General features: G+C 34.1%; 1 protein-coding gene across 1 annotated transcript in view; it reads left to right on the top strand.

Annotated features, from left to right (window-relative positions):
• ALDH1A1 (aldehyde dehydrogenase 1 family, member A1) overlaps positions 1 to 21,210 on the top strand; it is a 69,237-nt gene that overhangs the window by 2,460 nt on the left and 45,567 nt on the right. The window contains exons 2-3 of the mRNA XM_001373091.5: positions 5,276 to 5,400; positions 19,083 to 19,187. Of these exons, the coding sequence (XP_001373128.2) occupies positions 5,290 to 5,400; positions 19,083 to 19,187 (216 nt within the window). The 5' untranslated portion in view covers positions 5,276 to 5,289. The remainder of the gene's footprint in view (positions 1 to 5,275; positions 5,401 to 19,082; positions 19,188 to 21,210) is intronic.

Below are 21,210 nucleotides of genomic sequence, written 5' to 3'. Positions count from 1 at the left end.
AATATATGTACAGCCTATATCATATTACTTGTCATTGGGGGAGAGATGAAAGGGAGCAAGAGAATGTGAATTGCAAAATATCAGAAAACAAATATTAAGAAATTCCATTGATATGTAATCTGGAAAAAATATTTTTAAAAAAAGTTGCAGAGAGTCTAGGAAAAGGAAGGATGCATTGAAGACAGATAAAGTGAAGATACTCAAAATCTATGAGGAATAAAAGAGGGGACCTGAAAGAGATTACATAAATTTCCCAAATTTTCTGGGTGAAGTAAGAACCTACACCATCTGCTAAATATTTTGGAAGTAGGGTATTGGTGATAAGAGAACAGATTTGAAATATGCTCTAAGGAATGATATGAGTTGTTAATAAGGGTAAAGTCATACTGTTGAGCAAAGACCTAGTTGAGATTCTGGTATGAATTTTTATCAGATAAAAAGTCAGCTCAACTCAGTGACTTTCTCTAGCAACATAAGCTATAGGTATATGGTAGAAGTAACCTGGGGATTCAGTTTCATAGGCTGAATAGGTGTGAGAAAGCATGGAATTGCTGGATAGTGGCTAATGTTAAAATGATGAACGTGATCCAGTCTGAGTATTAAACAAAATAAAAGGAGTAGGGCAGAGAGGAGCAAGGTACTTAAAAAGGGGATGAATTGATTTAGTATGGAGGAAAGAATGCAAGAAAGAGAATGGGATATTGTGATAAGAAAATATATTTTTAAAGTTTTCTATCTTAGATGTAATGCAATTTCAGGAAATAGGTTTTCTTTTTTAACATGTTTGTATGTAGCTGATATACAGTGTTGAAGGAAATAACTGATTTGAAGAAGTAGAATAAATAGATGGATGAGTTACTGGAAAAATCATAACCATAAATGCTGAGGTCCCCAAAGAGGAAGATACATACATAGGGAATGAAGGAAAATGAACCTAGGTGCTAAAGATCCTAAGAATATTTAGAAAACAAATGGTCTCTATGGTAGTAGATGAAAGGCATAGAAACAGATTTGAATAGGATGCCTTGATCCTGGTATAAACAAGACCTGAAAAAGTATAAATCAGGTGTCTTGATCTCAAAAGAAGAATGGTATGTAGTAAGTTCTGAAGGTTAATATAATATTTTAAAAGTATTTATTTTTTAATATTTTATAATATTAATATTTAATAATATTAATATTTTAAAAGTCCACTGGACTCAATCACTGATTAAACACACACACACACACACACATACACACTGTCACACAGTGAAGGAATGGTCAGACATAGGAGAAACCCAAGGGGGAGAATATCTAGAAGATATGGTCAATGTTCTCAAATAGTGGATAAATATCAAGGAGAATTAGAGCTGAAGAAATACTCATTGGATTTGGCAGTTAGGGTAATTTGGGTCTTAGATAAAATTCTGTATACTAAAGGAGATGGAAGCCAAATTGGCAATGAGTAAAACAAGAGATAAAGTCATATCCAGATCATCAAGACAGACATGAAAGGAGTTGCACACTTGTCCAAAGAAATTGAGAAACAATTGTTGCAGGGTATATAACATGAAATCAGTGAAAATAAATAGGAATTGGTCTAAAGTCCTTTATAGTATGGCTCCCAACAACCTTTTGCAGTATTATTTTAAGCACTTCTCCTACACGCCCTCTGTTCTAGTCAAACTGGCCTGATAGTTACATGGTATCTTATTTTCAACTTCCATGTCTTTGCACTAAAGAATTATTGACTCCTTTCAAAGTATAGTTGTACCACCTTCTAAAGGAAACTTTTTTTTCTTTTCTGATTCCTTTCCCTTTTCTACTTATTAATGTTGTTTTGAAGTTTTAAAGTTACTTTGTATAACTTCTTTGTACATGGTGTACTCTCCAAGTAAAATAAAGCATAATATATGATCTTTGCAGAAAGTTTTCTTTTTCTCTATTTTTCCTTCTTTCTCCTTCATTTCTTTCTTCTTTTCCTATATCTTTCTCTTTCTCTTCCTCTTCCTTCCTTCCTTTCTTCCTTTCTTCCTTCCTTCCTTCCTTTTTTCCTTACACATAACATTTAATCAATATCTCCTGAATTTAATTTGAATTGAAACTAGATGGTTTCTATGTTCTCTTCAAAGGCTGAGATTTATTGAATAAAAGATCTATCATATGGCCAGTGGGCTATTTTGGATTCAACACACATTCATTTAGTAAGGTGTTGGGTCTTGGGAAAAGGAATGTGGAAAATAGATGATGGAAGTTGTTCAGTGTTAGTGTGTCAAATTATAGGTTTAAGAGCCAAAGTGCCACCTTTAAGAGGTTCTAGTACAATTTCTTCCCTTTAAAGATAAGAAAAATGAAGCTCAGAAAAATGAGAATTGTCCAAAGCCACATAACTATTAAGTAGTGGATCTGGGTTCAGGATTTAAACCCATTTATTCTGTTTCCAAATTCAATCTAACAAACACTCATTAAATGTCTATTATGTGCAAGGCATTGCATTAGGAATTCGATTTAAAAAGGCAAAGGTAAAAAAAACTTATTCTCAAAGTATTTTTCTCACCTTGAGATCACAAATTTCTTTGATCTGAAATACTTGATGAACTACATGTACCTTGCTCATAGTGTGCAAATAGATGCTCTTAATCAGTATTTGTTGAATGAAATTCAATAGCAAAGACAAGAAGAATAGAAGGTAATGAAAAGAAAACAGATAATGGAAATTATTTCCAAGTAGTCTTACTAATTTATTTTCTTTTTTAAAGATCTATTTTGTTTTTTTATCATTTAAATTTTCCTCTCTATATCATCTCTTTCTCAGAAAGCCATACCTTAAAAACAAAAAATGGGAGGGGGGGATAGAGGGGAAAAAAACACTGGAAAAATCTAAAAATCTGGTTTAATAACTCAGTGGTTTATCATTGGTCCATATTTATTAATGCCTCCCCACCCCAATTATGTCTTCAAAGGGAAAAGGGTAGGATTCTCTCATATTTCTTTTTGTCTTTTCTTTGTAATTTGAAGAATTCTGTTTTTATTCTCTGGAAATTCTTTCCTTTTTCATAAGTGTAATCAATGTATATATTGTTTTCCAAGTTCTGCTTAGTTCACTTTGCATCAGTTAATGCTTTTTTCATGCTTCTCCATATTGCTGAATTTCTCTTTATAACACAGTAATATTCCATTCCATTGACATAGCACAATTTGTTCAGTCATTCTGTATTTGATGGGCATTTACTTGTTTCCAGTTCTTTATGACTATAGAAGGACCACTGCAAATATTTTGGTAAATATGGAGCCTTTATATCCGTGCAGCATAAGCCTACCAGTGGAATCCCTGAGTCAAAGGGCATGGGTTTTTTAATCACTCTCTTTTCATTGTTCCAAATTCATTTCCAGAAGTATTGGACTAATTAGCCTTACCAACAATGTATTAGCATGCCTGGCTTTCCCCAACTCCTCCAACACTATCCTCCTCCTTTGTCAGCTTTGCCAATTTGCTAAGTATGAGGTGAAACCTGAGGTTTGTTATGATTTGCATTGCTCATTATTAATGTTTTTGAGCATTCTTTCATAGGGTTGTTAGTAGTTTGCAATTACTCTTTTGAGAATTGTTTGTTCTTATTTTTTGACCACTTCTCTATTGGGAAATGTACTAATTTATTTTCAAGGATTCACAATGCAGTTTATAGTTTACAGTAGTGGATTTGCAAAGGACAAGGCACAAGATAATGTAAAGTGACTTGCTTATCTCAGTAAAACATGATAGAGGAAGACAATGTGAGAAATGAGGCTGGGAGCCAAGTGTGCTAGAGGGCATTTAACTTAAGACCCATAGCTTTAACCCCCTCAGCATCAAGCCAATTGGTATTTGGAAGCCTAGACAACTGCCAAGTGGTGAGCAAGCAAGGGACCACAAGAAAACACAGCTGCCAGGGCATGGATCTAGCCAAATTAAGTAACAGCTGTTGTGTGATTGTATATTTAATCAAAAACACATTTTGTGAGCATAAGAAAAGCTGATTTTTCCAAAACAAAAGTAGGGCAAATCATTTTTGTTGTTGTTCTTGTGAAAGGAACTGAAGAGTTAAACATCAGCTAAGGAAAGCAGAATAAGGGTTCGATGAGGAAGAAATTGAACTTCATACCTACCATTAAGTCATCTTATTGAGTTGATTAATAGTAATAACTCATATTTTTATATTCTATAATGAACTTTCTTCCCAACAATCATGTGAGACAGTAAATTAAAACATTCCCATTCCCATTTTACAGATGAGGAAACTGAGTCCTGGGCTAGGGAAGTGACTTGCCCAAACATCACCCAGTTGGTCATGTTGGAACTTGGATTTGAATGCAGACATCCTTCACAGTCTTTAAACTATACCACACTGTCACCATTATTACTGTGGAGCTATTGTCATTTGGAGCCATGGCAGCAGCATTCTTATCTACCTCTAAAATGCTTAGTTAGAATTATATGGGTTGGAAAGAATGGAAAGTTGCCCTATTTCACCCTCTCATTCCAAGAAACTAGCTAAACTGAGGTAATGTCTTATAATTAATAGATAAATACAGAAGGAGTCAGGATGCCCTTGGATTACAATTCTGCCTCAGACACTTCCTAGTGACACTACCTAGGGCAAGTCACTGAACCTCAGTTTCCTTATCTGCTGAGGTGGACAATAATAACACTTACCTCAAAGAGTTGTTGTGAGATATAGATGAAGTAACAGAGAGGATGCTTTGCATATAGTACTTTTGTAAAGTACTATATAACTGTGGGTTATGAAGCAACCTTTTAACTGAAAAAGGAACATGAATCTTTCTCCTTTCTTCCATCTCCCACAAATGAGAGCACTAAAAGATTTCTGTCTTGTTCCTTTTGCTCAAGCCTGTCAGAGAAATAAAAGTTGTAGAGTAACATAAAAGAAAAGGGGGGGGGGGGTGTGGGAATAGACCAGCCTCAGTGGTTGAAGCAGCTGCATATTCTTGTCACAGGTTTTAGCTCTGTAAATAAATTCATCTGCAAATAGTAAACTGTCTCCTACTCCAGCTTCAGCCCTGGAGAGAAATGGTTTCCTAGGATTTAAGTTTAAAATCAGAGCCTTCCTACCTTAGGTGTTACAAATAAGTAGTGTCATTTTCTTTTTTTGCTCTGAGTTGGTTCATCCAATCACATGCCAGTATGCAAATAATCCTCAGCCCATTCAGATAAAAAAGGAACAAATAAAGCTAAGTGCTCAATCTGGACAAAATCGCTGAGCTTGTGTGGTACTTCTCTTCACCTGTGTTTCAGGGACCAGGTCAGAAATGGCTACAAATGAGGGGCAGAAGATCCCAGAGGAGGAGCAAACTGCAGCCAAGCTGGGAGAGGGGACCATACCTGCCCCACTCAAGGAATGGAAAATTCAATATACTAAGGTTAGTAGGTTTAGACAACCACATCTGTTATCTTGCCTTGAGTAGGTGAAATGTAAGACTTACAGAGTAAAAAGTTTAATTTAAAAAATGACTTATTAGAAGATTTTTTCTAAGAAACTCATGCATAAGGAGGCTCTAGATGAATCTTGCAAAACAAGGGATATTAAATAGGACAAATAACCTCATACTAAAATTATTCCTTGGATTCTGATGTTTAAAGTGGTCTGTGGTCAAATCTTCGTATAGGGGCTGGTACATATTACTTAGTAAGTTTATTAGTAAATTGTACTACAGAGACCCACATGTGGGGAGGGAGCGGGAATTATTTAGACTAGGTAAAATAATGATTCAGTAAGTACTTTTAAGAGAGAAACTACAAGAAAGTTGGCATAACATGGCATGCATACTGAGTGTTTTATTATCTTTAAGATACAGTGTTGGATATAGTATAACTTGACTGGGCTACTTAGCTAAAAATTGAATAAAAGCCAGTTAAGGGAAAAAATGGATTGGTATCACTGGCATACTTTTTCAGATGGAAAGAAATCCATTTATCTCACTAGACAAGTTTACTGCTATTGGAACAGATACACAGTGGCTAACTAGTTGATTTGGGGAGGCTCAGAGAGCCAGACCAGGTCTCAAGCATTCCTACTGAATGACTGGTAAAAGACTCCTGCATTGTTAATTTTAAACTGATTTCTGTGTTGTGTGTACAGATGTGCAAGCTCAAGTTTAGAAGCTCCAAAGAGCTTCCGAAGACCCTCTCCACTGTCCTAACTTTAAAACTGCAGTGTGTTGGGGTTTTTTGTTTTTGAAGTAAATCGAAAGGCCGAGTAGAAAAGAAGACCAGTCATGTTACACATTTATACATGGCCATCTTGCTTGCTGAAACTAAAGAGTAACTGACAATTCTAATTACAAAGCATAACTGGGAGAGGAGAGGGAAAGGGCTCATTATTTGCAGCCCTGGACAGTTGGGGCATTTGAAAGTTTCGGGATGTTTCTGTTTTCATGAACACTGTACAAGAGATAGCCTCAGTCAGCTGAGTGATTTTCCCCCCTTCTTTGCAAAGTGTCAGTATGGGAAAGTGTTTGTTAGCAGTATAAATTGTGAATGACCAAGAGCTGTCAAATTCATCAAAGCATTCCTTTCAGAAACACTTTACTGGGAAAAAGCAAAAGAAAAATGACAATTTTATTACAAATAATTCTACAACAAGTTCTTAATGACAGTGCACCCAGGAAAGACATGAAAAACTGAAATAACTGCAAAATTCCCACCAGTTTTCCCTCCCTCCATTACAAGGTTATCATTCATTAGCGATATCCCCTCCCCCCAAAGAGGGTACCTGAATATTATATATCTTTAAACATAATGTTCCAGATATTAGTTGGTTTGATTTAGGGTGATTAAACCACAGTGATCTACCATAAGTAGCTGTGCAAAGTCAAATGACTGACAATAAAAGCTAATATTTATATAGTGCCTTATGATTTGCAAAGCATTTGGCATATATTATCTCATTTGATCCTTCAGCCTCATTTTCCTTTTCTGCCAATGTATGGTCCTCGGTTGAACTGTGATCAACATACTAGATTGATGTCTGATGTCACTTCTATAACTATACGCTTTAGTAAAATCATGTATCCCAAATGCCAATTAATAAGTATAAAACTTATCTGCCCTAATTGGGGGGAAGGGGTTATTTGTGGTTCCTAAGAATTTTTTGTTTTTGTTTTTCATACATTTCTGCTGCTTTTGTTACTTTTTTGCTCTGCAGAGTTCATATTTTTTTTTTCTCCTTTAACATGTACTTCACGGAAATTTTCAGTGTTAAATGTTTTCTTCTCACTAAGTTTTTAAAAATATGAAAACCACATTTAACACTAGTTTTTGAACATCCCTTTTGTGCGAGGAATTTCATTAATGTTTTGTTTGGGGTTTTGGGTGAGCTTAGTGTGGTTACATAGATGAATAAGCCATCCCAACTGGCAAGCTTTGTAAAGTCTAATAAAGGTTCGAATCTAATAAGACAAACAAAAACTCACAAACAAAAATACTGACTTTTATTGTTTCCACAAAAACAGGCAAGCTTTAGAGTTGGAATTCAACTCAATTTAACAAACCTTTAGTATGTGCCTATTGTTTTCAGGGCAATGGATTAAAAATCCATGTTTCACTTGAACATTTTTTGGAAAAGTGAAATAAAGTCAATACTTCAGAGGCACGTGAATCCGACTACAAGTATTGTATGATGCTGTTTATGGAATGTATGGGAAATAGTACTATAAGAAATTAATGAGTTGTTTTTCTCAGTCAGAGGTGTTCTGTATAAATTTACTTCCCTAAAAGTAGTATTTTATTATTTGGTTTACTAGCCAAAGCCTTTTCACACTTGGAAGGACTGCAGTTATGTATGTAATTAAATCTGAATGAGTGAGTGAACTTTTAAAACCGCCTGACACTTTGCATCCTCTTGTATAGTTGCCCCACCAAAGATCTATTCCAAACCTAAAGTAATGACAAACAACTAAAGTATTTGAAGATTAAGCCAGAAATAAAAGGATGGTCATTTACCTGTCTCCCAGCTGAGAAATTAGTCAATCATGCAGTTGTTCTACAAGCACCTTATGACTTTGAAAGAACTTAACCTAAATCTCTTGCTTATTATTTCATTGCAGCTTTTACAATCATGTTTATGCTATCATTAAGTAATATATTAGAGTTAAAAAAACAATCAGTTGCAAACATGATAGTGCAGTAACTTAACATGCATTTAATTGAAAATTAGTTTTTTTTAACAAAGGTAGTATTGATGTCTTGTATACTTTATTTTTTCCTTGCATGTACTCTGATTTTTCCTCATCATTTAACTCTATTGAGCTCTGAGAGGATCTAAGATTCTGTTTGTGGATCAGAGAGGGGTTAGGGAATTTTAAAAGTGCTTCCAAAATTGATTTGATAGTACTTGTTGGATTTCAGACCACATTTATAAAAGGAATTGACATAAAACTAGGCACTCTCTTCACTCCACTTTTCTCTGTCTCTGGATTTTTCAGTATGTCTGTTTCTCTCTGTGGGGCACTGCCTCTGTCTGTTAAGTCTCTTTCTCTTTGGGTCTTTTGGTTTGTTTCTCTGTGTCTGTCTCTCCAGGTCTACACGAACACACACACACACACACACACACACACACACACACACACACACACACACACACATGCACACAATATTTAGGGTTTTAATTTTAAAATCACTTTTAATTACTCCTGTTAGTCTTTCCCCCATAATCCTTTTTAAGAGGATATTTTTGGCATCCCCCTTCTTTGCAGAGGTGGCTATATCGAAATTTGAAGATATTGTCAGACCTTTTCAATTTTGGGGTTTAGTTTGGCTGAACTATTCCCTTCTCATCCCTATTTAATTTTTTGATATAAGGAATGATTTTCTGAAAGTGAAAGAACTGATAAATTCATTTAGAGATATAGGTGATATCAAACAAATACACGAATTTAAAAAATTTCTTTAAAATAAAGGAATCATCTTATTTATATTATCTTTTCTGTCTCTCATGGCTTTCTACTTATGCATTTTTTATCCTCTCTCCCCAGTTTTCCTCCCTTATGATTCTATCTTGCGTAGTTTTGAACAGCCATATTCTGTAGGATCAGGTTGACAGCTTAAGTTATGAAGTTATAGGTTTGTGGACAACCTTACGATGTCAAAAACTGTCCAACAGCATTTGATGATTTTTCTTTTCTTTAGGAAAAAAGAGACAGCTTAAACAGATAACCCCCCAAAGGATGGGTGTATAGAGTAAGTTTTAGAACAAATTATTAAAATCTTAGTCATAATTTTAGTACTAGAGGAAATATTAAAGTTTTATCATTTAAATCTCTGATTTTGCAGCAGACTGGGGCATAAAAGGAGATAATTTACTTATTTGAAATAAGGATAGATAGATAGACAGACAAATATATATATACACACACACACACAGTGGTTTTTAATTGCCTTTGGGAATCAAATTGACTTTAGAGACACTTTGAAAAGGTGATTAGATCTTTAAAGCCTCTGATGATTTCCTGTTTTTATTTAGTAGCCACCCTCATGTCCTGGAGGAGTGAATATACCAAGATTATTATGATATTCATAATTTTAACCTTTCGGGTGAAGGGGCCTGGCAGCAGAGAGGTTATTAATTTGAATATTTTCAAGTTATTTAAAAACAGTCCTTTCATCTATGCTTATGTAATCTATAGACCAGGATATATTAAAAGAAAAATTGAAATTGTATCCAGTTCCATACAATTTTATACTACTAGTGTTTCTTAAGAAAGAGAATACTTGATTGGCTGGGTACTTCACATCAGCCCTTCAGGAGAGAAAGATGTACCTATCAATAATTTGATTCCTCATCAAACATCTAAATGTACCTTTGTATCTGATACTGTTCAATTTTGCCCAAACTCTATACAGCTTACCAAAGAATTGCCAGTTATCGTAACACAGTAATACATTCATCACTTGGAGTCTTAAATATCTGGAGATCCTCTTGGCATTCCAACTGTTGCTCAGCTACTTCTGAACCCACAAAAGTGTTGTTACCTACCCAGGAGTAGAAGGGACAGAGTAGAGAGAGACCTATAGTTTGTCCTGAGAAGATAGGTGATTGGGAAGGGAAGAATTTGAAATATTTTCAACATTTTTTAAACTCCTGAGCCATTGGAACTTTACTATATTCTGACGAAAAACAATTTACATTGCCACAAGTTTCAGGCTTTAAGGGGAAAAAGAAAATTCTTTTGAAGTCCAGATGTGATCTTTTCCCTCTGAACAAAGCCCATTTCTTTCTTTTTTCCTCCCTTTCTCTTTCTTTTCTTTCCTTCTCTTTTCGCTATACAAATGCTATTTTCCTTTTTAGTTTTTAAATTTATTGTTACATTAAGATTCCCATTTCAATATCTATATCTAGCCTTCTATTTAAAAGTTCATTTTACTCTCTGTCTTTATGAGATTTATCTATAAACTGAGGAGAGAGTCACTGAGGAGACAGAGCACTAGGAATGACGTATTGCCCCCCAAAAAAGAATGTTTCACAGCCTGGCTATGCTGCCCAAAATTCTGAGATCATGGCGTCATTCCTTTGTGTTATCTAGCATCTTATTTCAAAATGCAAAAGTAAAGCAAGTATCTATCACATGTGCCTTAGTGTGAATGGGTTTATCCTATCATCTAGCAACAGCTAACTAAAATAAAGGCACTGAGAAAATAGGGTTAAAGAATCCTAGTTTAAGAGAAGAAACTCAGAAATTATCTTGTCCAAACCATATCTGAGGAGATTTTTTCCATGTCCCCAATGAATGCTTATCCAGTCTTCACTTAGTGACCTCTACTTGAAGTAGAGTGCTTGATTCCTCAGTGGGTTCAACACCATTTTTCTTCTGTTTACAGGTAATGTCACTATCCAGAGAAGGGATCAGGACCAAAGCACAAACCAGAGGAGTGGCTTAGCTAGCTACTCCTTATGATTATATAGAATTCCTTTCTGGTAGTTAGCAGTATGTTAATTATGAGTTGATTCAAAACATAGTTAAGGGGCAGCACAATTTTCTAGCACTACCAAATACTGTTATCCTTACCCACATTACATGACTCTATATTCCATTACTTACTTAAAATTCTTATGCTCTCTACGCTAATCCACGGCATATAGTGACTTGTCATTTCAGAGGCTATTTTTTATGACAAATGTGTGTTTCACTTCAAGAAACTCTGACCTATAAAAAATATATATATATATACACACTTACAACACAAACATATAGGTAATATAAGAATCCAACTTAATAGCCATTCTTAGCTTTAACAAATTTTGAAATTTCCTTTAAATAGCAGATTCCCTAATGAGATTGAGACTATGTACAGAACATTATCTGATGAAAAGAGGAATAAAGCTGAGATACTTTTTTTAATAAATTGAATTATTAGAAAACATTTTCAATTAAAGATCAATTAGAAATTAGCAAAGTATATCCAAAATTTAAAAAAATTCTAAGTCAGTGTAGAATCTTTCATATTTGCAAAATCAACTTATATACAACTGCCCATGAATACATCTACTGTGGAAATTAAACTGTGCATGTATTCAGAGTGACATTTCCTTTTTACACATATCTCTAGCTCCTAGAACAGTTCAAGAAGATAATGTATCCAGTTGCCAATTGAACTGTTTATGGGACAAAAAAAAAAACATCATAAAGAACTATGGGATCAGTCTTAGTTATTTAGAAAAGTTATAAGATTGCTTAAGTCATTATGCATTTCAATTAAACAAAAACTCCTAAAAACAAACAACCCATGAAACTCAAATATCTGATTAAACACAAAGTTCCATATCTTTGACTAACTCCCTTGTATTAAAAGGTCTCAGAGCTTCAAGTCGAATGTCTTTGTAGAGGAGGTGCAGAATGTTGTTTACATATATTTTTGGTGCTATTAAAATCTCTTTACTTTACACTTTAATTGGAATGGTGTTCTCTTAATGTTTACATTAAATATATCATAAATTCTATAGAGTATAATTTAGTAGTTAATAAACTAAGACTTTGCACGTATTTGGGCCATAGTGCCATCAATTTTGTTAGAGAGGAAAACACACTTATATATTGTTTATATATTGTATTATATATTGGCTATATATTGTTTGCCTATTTTCTCTCTTTACATTTGACTTATAGAAACAGAAACCAATTTATTTGTTTTAATGTGTGAGGCTGATGCTATCTGACTTTCCCAAAATTATTTCTTTGGTATCTCTCTTCTTTTCTCTGTTGAGTTAAAAAAGGTGGGAATGATTATCAAAACTGATTTTTTAAACAGAAGTTAATTCATGGAATCTTTTATATAAATCTGTCTAATACGAGAGAAAAACAATATCATATTCATCAGCACATATGGTCAGTATGCTTTCTTCTTTTTTTTTTGCTATTTTCATTTCTGCTTCATATTAATTATTTTATCAACAAGCCATTTCCTCCTTTTTCGTTCTTTTTGTTTCCTCCTTTATTTCCTCCCCATCTTCTCTGAGTCTCCCTATTCTTCCTTTTCTGGATTTTTGTTGTAGACCTTGACTCCATGAGAGGTAGTAAATTGTAGCAGCAAGATCAATGAACTTACAGTTACAAGATACAGAGCTGGTAGGCTCTTTGGAGGCAGTAGTTGAAGACATTTAGAAGTCGTCTGGTACAACTCCCTCATTTTATAGATTAGGAAAGTAGAACCCAGAACAGTTGAGTGACTTGTTCAAGCTAACACAATAAATGTTAGAAGAGAAATATTTTTTAATCCAGGCACTCTGAATCCAGGTCCATTTGGGCTTGAGTCTTAGCATTTTGAGTTACAGTGAATTGTACAAATTTCTCTGTATTTTCATTCAGTAACATGCAGAGGAAGAATAGTAAGATTTAGATTTCAGGGAACTGAGTTTAAAGTTTGGTTCTTCCCCCTAGTCACTGTGTGATTTTTAGCAAATCACTGGACTTCCCTGGTTTCCTCATTTGTTAAATGAGAGAAATAAGACTAGATGACCTCTACTGTCCCTTGCTGCTCTAAATCAATAATCAGCAAAGTAGGAATGATCACAATGGACCATGCTTGCAACAAAAGCACATTCAAATATAGCGCTTAATAATTTACTAAATGTTTCCCACACAGTAATCCTGTTGGGAGCACTGGAGTAGATGGCCCCTCAGGGTCCCTTCCAGCTTTAAGTTTGTAATCCTATGATAGGTATCTATATCTGCCTCTCTGTATGTGTATGTGATGTGTGTATACATACATAAACATTGAGAAGCAACATCTTACGTGGGGCAATGTATCTGTGCTTGATGTATTTGAAATCATATTTTCCTACATCTGAAATTGGATAGCCTCTCCATGAGGCTTTGAGCCTTCACTTTAATATATCCAACCTAAAAGCAAAAAATAGTTTGCAACATCCTTTGGAAGATGAGATCTGTTGATATAAAAACATATGCATTTATAAAATGTATTTTAAGTGCCACTTCCACCTCATCTTGAATTGCACTCTCATAATATCTGGCATTCAAAGAGTCTTTTCAAGCTTGCAGAAGGAAGTTACCTGTACCATCTCACTTGATGCCTACAACATTCTGTATTCAAGGTCCTTTCAGTATTATTATTTGTCCCTTTTCCAAATGAGAACATTGAGGCTTGTGAAGGGTAAGAGACTTGCCCCTATTCCCTAGCTATCAATAATGGAGTCAGGATTCCATCTTGGTCCTTTTTGACTGCAGATATGTTTTCCTGGTGACAGACTTGACTAAATGGTTGCTTCTCCCTCCAGCCTATATATTCCTGGTCCTGCCTCTGATTAGACTGATGCAGTGGGAAAAGGATTCTAGTTACCATAAGCAGACTTAATTTAAGTCCTGGAGGCAGGGTTCCAAGGGGAAGAGCACTGCATTTGAAGTTGAAGAGTCTGGATTAAAAATCTATCACTATCATTTACTACCAGTGAAAACCTAGTGAAATCATTTAACCTTTATAAGTCTCAGTTTCCTTCTGAAAGGAGTGAGTTATGTTAGGTAAGTCTAGCTTGAAGTACATCATCTCATGAACCTACGTGCCATTAGTGGGCCAGATAACCTCTGGCAAATTTATTTCTTTGGCTCTCTAAACCTCAGGCTCCCCATTTGTAAAATAAGGAAAATAATTACTCCAATTGATCATGAGATAATAATGAGGAGGAAAAAGTAAGATCACATAGAGGGAAATGCTTGAAATAGCTACAAAAGCCTTTGTAAGTGTAACGTATGTTCACAACTTTTACTTGTCAGGGCTCTATTTTTACAATCAATTTGGCTCTTCAACCCCTATTTCTTTTACTCAGTTTTCAGCTTCTTCCTGCCTTAGTATTCTCCTGTTTCCCCATTATCTATGACTAAAAAAAAAATTCTTCCATGGTTCTTAAAGGAGTTTTTCACTTCAACATGGACATTCTTTCCAAATCACCTCCTTAACCATATATTAACCTAAATTATCTCATTTAAATTTCCATGCAATCTTAATTGACCAGATAATTACTAATGTATTTTTTTTTTTTGGTGCTGTATATGTAAAGCTTTAGTGCACTGGAACCTGTGACATAAGTCACATGTCCTGTTATAAGTTAAATTAAATCACACCTAAGTTATACTGACTGGTCAAGGAACCAATAAAACTGGCTGCTTTTCCCTGGACAGAAAGGTCATTTGCCTTGTTCTTATGTTTGTCAGTCAGATTCTGGGGCTGTAGGGCATTGCAATGTGCCTGTGGAATCAGAAAAAGGACTAAGAAAACAAGCTTTTCCTCTATCAAAGAGTCCATTTTACTGCCCCCAAGTCTACTTATAGAAGGGCTTCCACATACAATTTACTCCAGTTTGTCCTCCAGTCCACAGTTGTAGGAATTAGACTAGTTTATTATGAATGTGCCCATTAACAAAATTTAGCCAATTTTAGCAGAAAAAGAAATGAAAATAGAAGAATTCTTTCAAAAATATACTCTAAGGATAAATATATAAGATGAAAATAGGGCTTAGGAAAAGTTTTTGGTTCTCAGAAAAAAACAAAAATTCTCTACATCGGTGTTTCTGGTTCTAACAGACCACATTATTGGCTATTAACATACTAGTTTAGCCTGCCATTTTAAGTTAAAAAGGACCACAACTCAAAAATAACTTTCCTTTGTTTGTGTTATTTAACTATATGTATTTGTGGTTTTTTAAAATATTATTGGGATAAGGGGTCAGCTGGGTAGCTCAGTTGATTGAGAACCAGGCCTAGAGATGGGAGGTCCTAGGTTCAAATCTGGCCTCAGCCACTTCCTAGCTGTGTGACCCTGGGCAAGTCACTTGACCCCCATTGCCTAACCCTTACCACTCTTCTGCCTTGGAACCAATACACAGTATTGACTCCAAGATGGAAGGTAAGGGTTTAAAAAATATATATATTATTGGGATAGGAGAAAGAATTTGCAGGAGGGATAGTTCAGGGTCTTGACAGGGAGAGTAAGAAAATAGAAAAGAATCTACAATGTTAGCATAATGATATATATTCTAGGCTTATAGCTATTGTAAATATTTATGGTTCAAGATGCATCCTGTTCCCCAGATTAATTACCAGCAGTGTATATAATAGCATCATAAAACATCACAAATAGTTTCATTTCTATGAGTATGATACCTTCTTTGCCTAAATTTGTTCAAGGAAAAGCGATTTTGTAAGAGTTGTGGTTTGTTTCAGCTTTATGCCACTGCTTCAGATTGAAAATGGATTTTATAGTTTTATGACACTTTAATCTTCACCTTATAATATTTTACCTGATAAAAGAAAGTGGGATTATTTAGTCCCACTTGTCATCTACTGAAAAGTCTGGACAACCTTTATATGAAAGATAAAATTAAATTAAAACTTATGAGTAAACATTAAGATGATTTTCACTCGCTATGTGCAAACAGCCAAGGGAAAATAAAGTATTAGCAAATAACTGTTAAGATGCTACAAGAGCTGAACTTTTGTCTTAGCAGAACTATTGAAAAAGTCTTGTTCCTGCCCAAAGGAAGTTGTCTGCAGATTTTATAACACAATTCCCTATTCTAAGCTATAACTTTTTTAAAGTTCTGTTCTTCTGATATGTCATCATGGCATGGAGGAAGATCTTGTATTATTTTTAACATGTCAATATTACATTTAAAACTCATTTTCTGATATTTTGCAATTCATATTCTTTCTCTTCCATTTTTTCCTCTTTCCCAAAGTGGTAGGTAATGTGATATAAGTTGTACATGTGTTATCATATAATACATGTTTCTGCGTTCATCATGTTATGAAACAAGACACATATTGCTTACACTAGAGAAAAATTCATGGAGGAAATAAAGTGAAGAATGGGATGCTTCAGTCTGCATTTAGACTCTCTCAGTTCCTTCTGTGATGGTGGATAGCTTTTTTGTCATAAATTCCTTGGAGTTGTCCTAGATCCTCGCACTGCTGATAATAGTTAATTCATCATACATTATTGCTGTTACTGTGGTGTTCTTGGGTTCTTGAAGGATGTTCTAGTGGTAAATAAACTCTGGATGTTTTTACCCATTACAGCTCTTTGAGATGTCACATTGACAAATTAGAATAAAAAGTATAACACTTAAAAACAGTTTATGTTTATACAATATAAAGGTAACAGATACTTTATTTTTCAAGTGTAGCCTCATAGATTTTAGTTGTGGACGTGACTTTAATGAATAGTCTAGGGTTCAAAGCTGTGATTTCATTGCTTTAGGAAATTCCTATATGTGAAAATTTCCTCTACCAAAGCAAGTCACCATTTTCCTGGCAACCTATATTCTCAAAAAGGTTGCCTAGAGATTGGAGAGATCCTTGTTCAGGGTCCCTAAGCCTAAAGAGGGAAAAGGTGAGATTTGAAACAATTCTTTCTGCCTTCTGGGTCACCACTCTAGCCCTGTTTTATTCTGCCTCTATTTAATGAGTAAATGAAAATAATTTCAATATCAAGCATCATAATGTTAAAGATTTCTAAGATATTTCTAAACTACTCAAGGATTTCTGATAGCAATTAGCTCTTGTAAGTAGTTAAATCATTTTTGCTAACTCATTTAGCTTCTTTGCATTATTAATAAACAACATTTTTTTCATAGAATAGAAGCAGACTTTATACAGTTTGTTTGAATTAACAAGAATTTTGAAATAATGGTGTCCAGAGATACTGAGGTTTTGGTTTAGATCCAGCATGTAATTGCTTCAATCCTTAAAAAAATTTTACATCCCATAAAATCATAATTGAAATAACTCCTCAGCAACTACTGCATATTTTTTTAATCCCTTTGAATGTTAAATCTAAGTTTATATCCTATATCTATATAAAATTTTTAAAGGAAAGTGAATGAGGGAAGGGAGAATTCTTATATACTTTCCCAGAAGTGTAAATTATTTTATTTTATTGATCACAGGAGGGAAGTTTTTTAACTTAAGGGCTTCACAAACCTTTGTTGTTCGGTTGTTTTCAGTTGTGTCAACACTTCATGACACCAGTTAGGGTCTTCTTAGAAAAGACACTGAAGTAGTAGAAGTCATTTCTTTATCCACCTCATCTCACAGATGATTAAAATTGGGCAAACCAGAGAGAGATTTGAACTCGGGAAGCTTAGTCTCCCCAACTCCAGGATTGGCACTCTCTCTAAACTTTCTCCAAAACCTCTTCCAACATTTTCAGCCAGGTCTGACTCTTTGCGACCCCATTTTCAGTTTTCTTGACAAAGATTTTGGAGTGGTTTGCTGTTTCTTTCTCCAGCTCATTTTACAGCTGAGAAAACTGAAGCAAACCAGGCTAAATGACTTGATCAGAGATACAGAGCTAGTAAGTGTCTAAAACCAAATTTGAACTCCGGAAGATGAGTCTCCTTGACACCAGACACTCTATAGACTTCTCCTCCTCAGTGTCCATTAAATATTGCTGTTGTTCAGTCCTGTCCAACTCTTCATGACCCCATGGACTGTGCTGTCCATGGGATTTTCTTGGCAAAGACACTGAAGTGCTTTACCATTTCCTTCTCCAGTGGATTTAAGCAAACAGAAGTTAAATAATTCCCCCAGGGCCACACAACCTAGTAAATGCCTGAGTCCAAATTAAAAGTCAGGTCTTCTTGACTTTAGGCTGCAGTGCTCTAGCCACTGAACCACCTAGCAAAACCCTGACTCCATTAAAAGAAGATTTAGACATATATCATTGCTTAATTAGGATCATATTCAGTGAAACACTAATCTAAGACTAAACGAGTTTTAAATTACTACTTTTAAAAACATGTCAGAAATGAGCATTTAGCCTTTTGAATATAAATAGAAAAGTGAATTTCATATTTCTGGTGTCCAATGTTTATTTCAATTCATCTCTCTCTTTTTAAATTCTTAGTCATTATTAAGTAGTTTATTATTCCTTAACCTCATTTCCTTTGCTTGCATTCATGCTTAGTTGGTCTCAAAGTATATGTAATAAATTGAAAGCAAATTCTATATACCTTACCATTCAAGGTTTTTTTTAAAGAGATACCTAGTATTTTTATTAATGCTCCTGCAAACAAATTTCATGTTTTCATTATTTTTCTAGATCTCTCTAAAGTACTGAATTATTTTATAATAACAAATCACTAATGCTATGGTTAAGCAGACAAACTGAAGTGGAAAATTGAGACAATTAAGTCTATAAAACCAATTCTTTACTTTGGATTGGTTGTTTGGGGTGAAAACATCCCATTGAATGAATTTCCTGAATTCACCATTGTGGAGATAGTCATTCCCAAGGACATTTTCATATTGTACACTCTGGTTCATATTTTCTCAAAAGTAGCCAAAATGGCATGGGGGAAGGAGATTATTTGTAGAATCACAGAATCTTATGAGTTAAAAGGGTAGTAATGAATCATCTAGTCCAACCTTTACTTGAATGACAATCTCATCCACAATATGACCTTTACAAATTATGGTTTTAGAGTGGAAATACAAATAAGGGTCTTTATTGATATTGCAGGGTTAATTATTGTGAAAAAATTTTTCCAAGTATACTGAAATATATATGTGACTAATTTCCTTTTATATTTCTCAAGATATTTATAAACAACGAATGGCATAATTCATTGAGTGGCAAAAAATTTCCAGTCTTTAATCCTGCAAATGAAGAAAAAATCTGTGAGGTAGAAGAAGGAGATAAGGTATGTTTTCTCATCTGCTATTCCATTCATATAATGAGTTTGCTTTTCTTTTTTATTCTCAGTTTGAAAACTATTGTATAGTTAAATCAACTTTTCATTTTTAAAAATTTACTTGGCAGGGACAATAGAGATTATTTAGTTGAGCACACTTAGTTTTAAAGATGAAGAATCTGAGGCTTAGGATAAATGACTTGCTGAGGGCACACAAGTGGTAATTATGAGATTTAAATGTAGATATGTTGACTTCAAGAATCAGTTTCCAACAATACTGATGCCTCACAGAGGAGGGAGAAATGTCGAAAGTGCCACAGATCATAGTTCCTTATTCAGAGCTCAATAACTTTATTATTCTTGGTTGTTTTAAATGATGATGCCATATCTTATCACATCCCATACATTTCTCCTCCTTGTCTTTGTAATGGATTATGTCACCATGAAAGTGAAAATAAAAACCCCAATAAGTTCAAAATTATTAAATACATATTGATACCCTTTTGACCCTTCCCCCTCAAATTGAGATTGACATTCATTTAATTCTACTGTTTATTAGTCAGGTAACCTGCCTTTGATCCCTCAAAGCCTTAGTATCCTCATATGTAAAATGAAGGGCTGAGATTAGATGATTTCCTACATCCTTGCCAGTGGTGTTCTGTAGCTGGCTTGTAGAGACTTGCAAAAAGCCAATTGTCCAATTTTTAGTGTGAGCATTTTATTCCTTAGAAATTGGTAAGTGTAACAAATCAGGATTTGATTTCTTTTTTGTTGTTGTTGATTGTCTAGACTTAAGGAAGTAATGAAGAAAATGTTAATGATGCATATTATATTTTAAAACTATATCTTGCATACTTTATTTCTCCAGAGGATTTGTTGTTAAATGTTTACCAACACACCTGTACTTGTAGCACTGATATTCTGTGTTTAATAATGAAGAGAATGGTCCATTAGAAAATGTTAGCTTTTCTGTAAGTTAGCAAAAAGAACTTGACCACATACAAAAATGATTTATGTCTTAAAAATCAATGTGTGTATATACTTGCATATATGTATATTTTCATATATTTTACACTTATTATTATAAAAATAACCCAATAAAACACATTTAAAATACATGTTAAAAGAATTTGTTAGCATTCTTTTTTCTTGAACTTTATTAAATATTTTTTCTTAAAAAATAACTTAAGAAACTTAAGTTGTCTTAGAGCTTAAAGGGAATTTAAAGATCAGCTTGTTCCATATAACATATGATATGGTATAATAACTTTTCCACTACAATGTAAAAGCAGACTTTAGCTAGAGTCCATGAATTAATACAAACTCAGAATTAGTTATGTCCAAAATGTTGAAGTCTTGTTTTAGATTCAGTCTTTATGGGTTGTAACTCATAAATATTGTAATTTGCATCCTCCCCTCCCGAATTTTAAGTGAAGTGATAGTTAACTACCTAGTGTTTTTGTTTAAGTATACATGAATGTTTACAAAGTATCCATATTTAATTATCATACCCATATTAAATTTTAAAGAGTGAGTGAATTAAGATTGATATGAAAATTGAAGCCCCAAACCATGAGAGCCCAAGTCAGAAGTGGCAAAGACTGATTCTACTTTGTGTTTTCTGACTTATTTTCCAACAATATTTCTAACATATTATGCTATTAAAGTTAATAAAATAATTTAAATTAAAAATGAATTTATTGGTGTTGCTTTAATTACTACATCTCTGTGCTTCGAAGGTCTATTCTGACATTTTGTATATGGGTTCATGTAGCAGCAAATGGATGGGCCCCTTTCTCCCCTTTGGCCTTAAAAGAATTTAAGGAGCTATGATTTCATCCATGTGGGTTATGGATAATCATAATGATCAGCTTATATTTTGTTTAAGCTTTGTTTAAAGTGAAGAAATTGTTTCCTTCACTTTTTTCTCTTTAGAAAAGCCAATTTTGGTCCTCTTGTGCCTTAGTAGGTGTTTTTATTTATAACCAACCTTCTGGAGAGAAGCACCTCTTTCAACTAGTGTTCCTTTGGG

This window comes from Monodelphis domestica, chromosome 7 (genome assembly GCF_027887165.1).
Source record: "Monodelphis domestica isolate mMonDom1 chromosome 7, mMonDom1.pri, whole genome shotgun sequence".
Lineage (NCBI taxonomy): Eukaryota > Metazoa > Chordata > Mammalia > Didelphimorphia > Didelphidae > Monodelphis > Monodelphis domestica.
The sequence above is the reverse complement of the archived record's forward strand: the minus strand, read 5'-3'. Positions and strand labels throughout refer to the sequence as shown.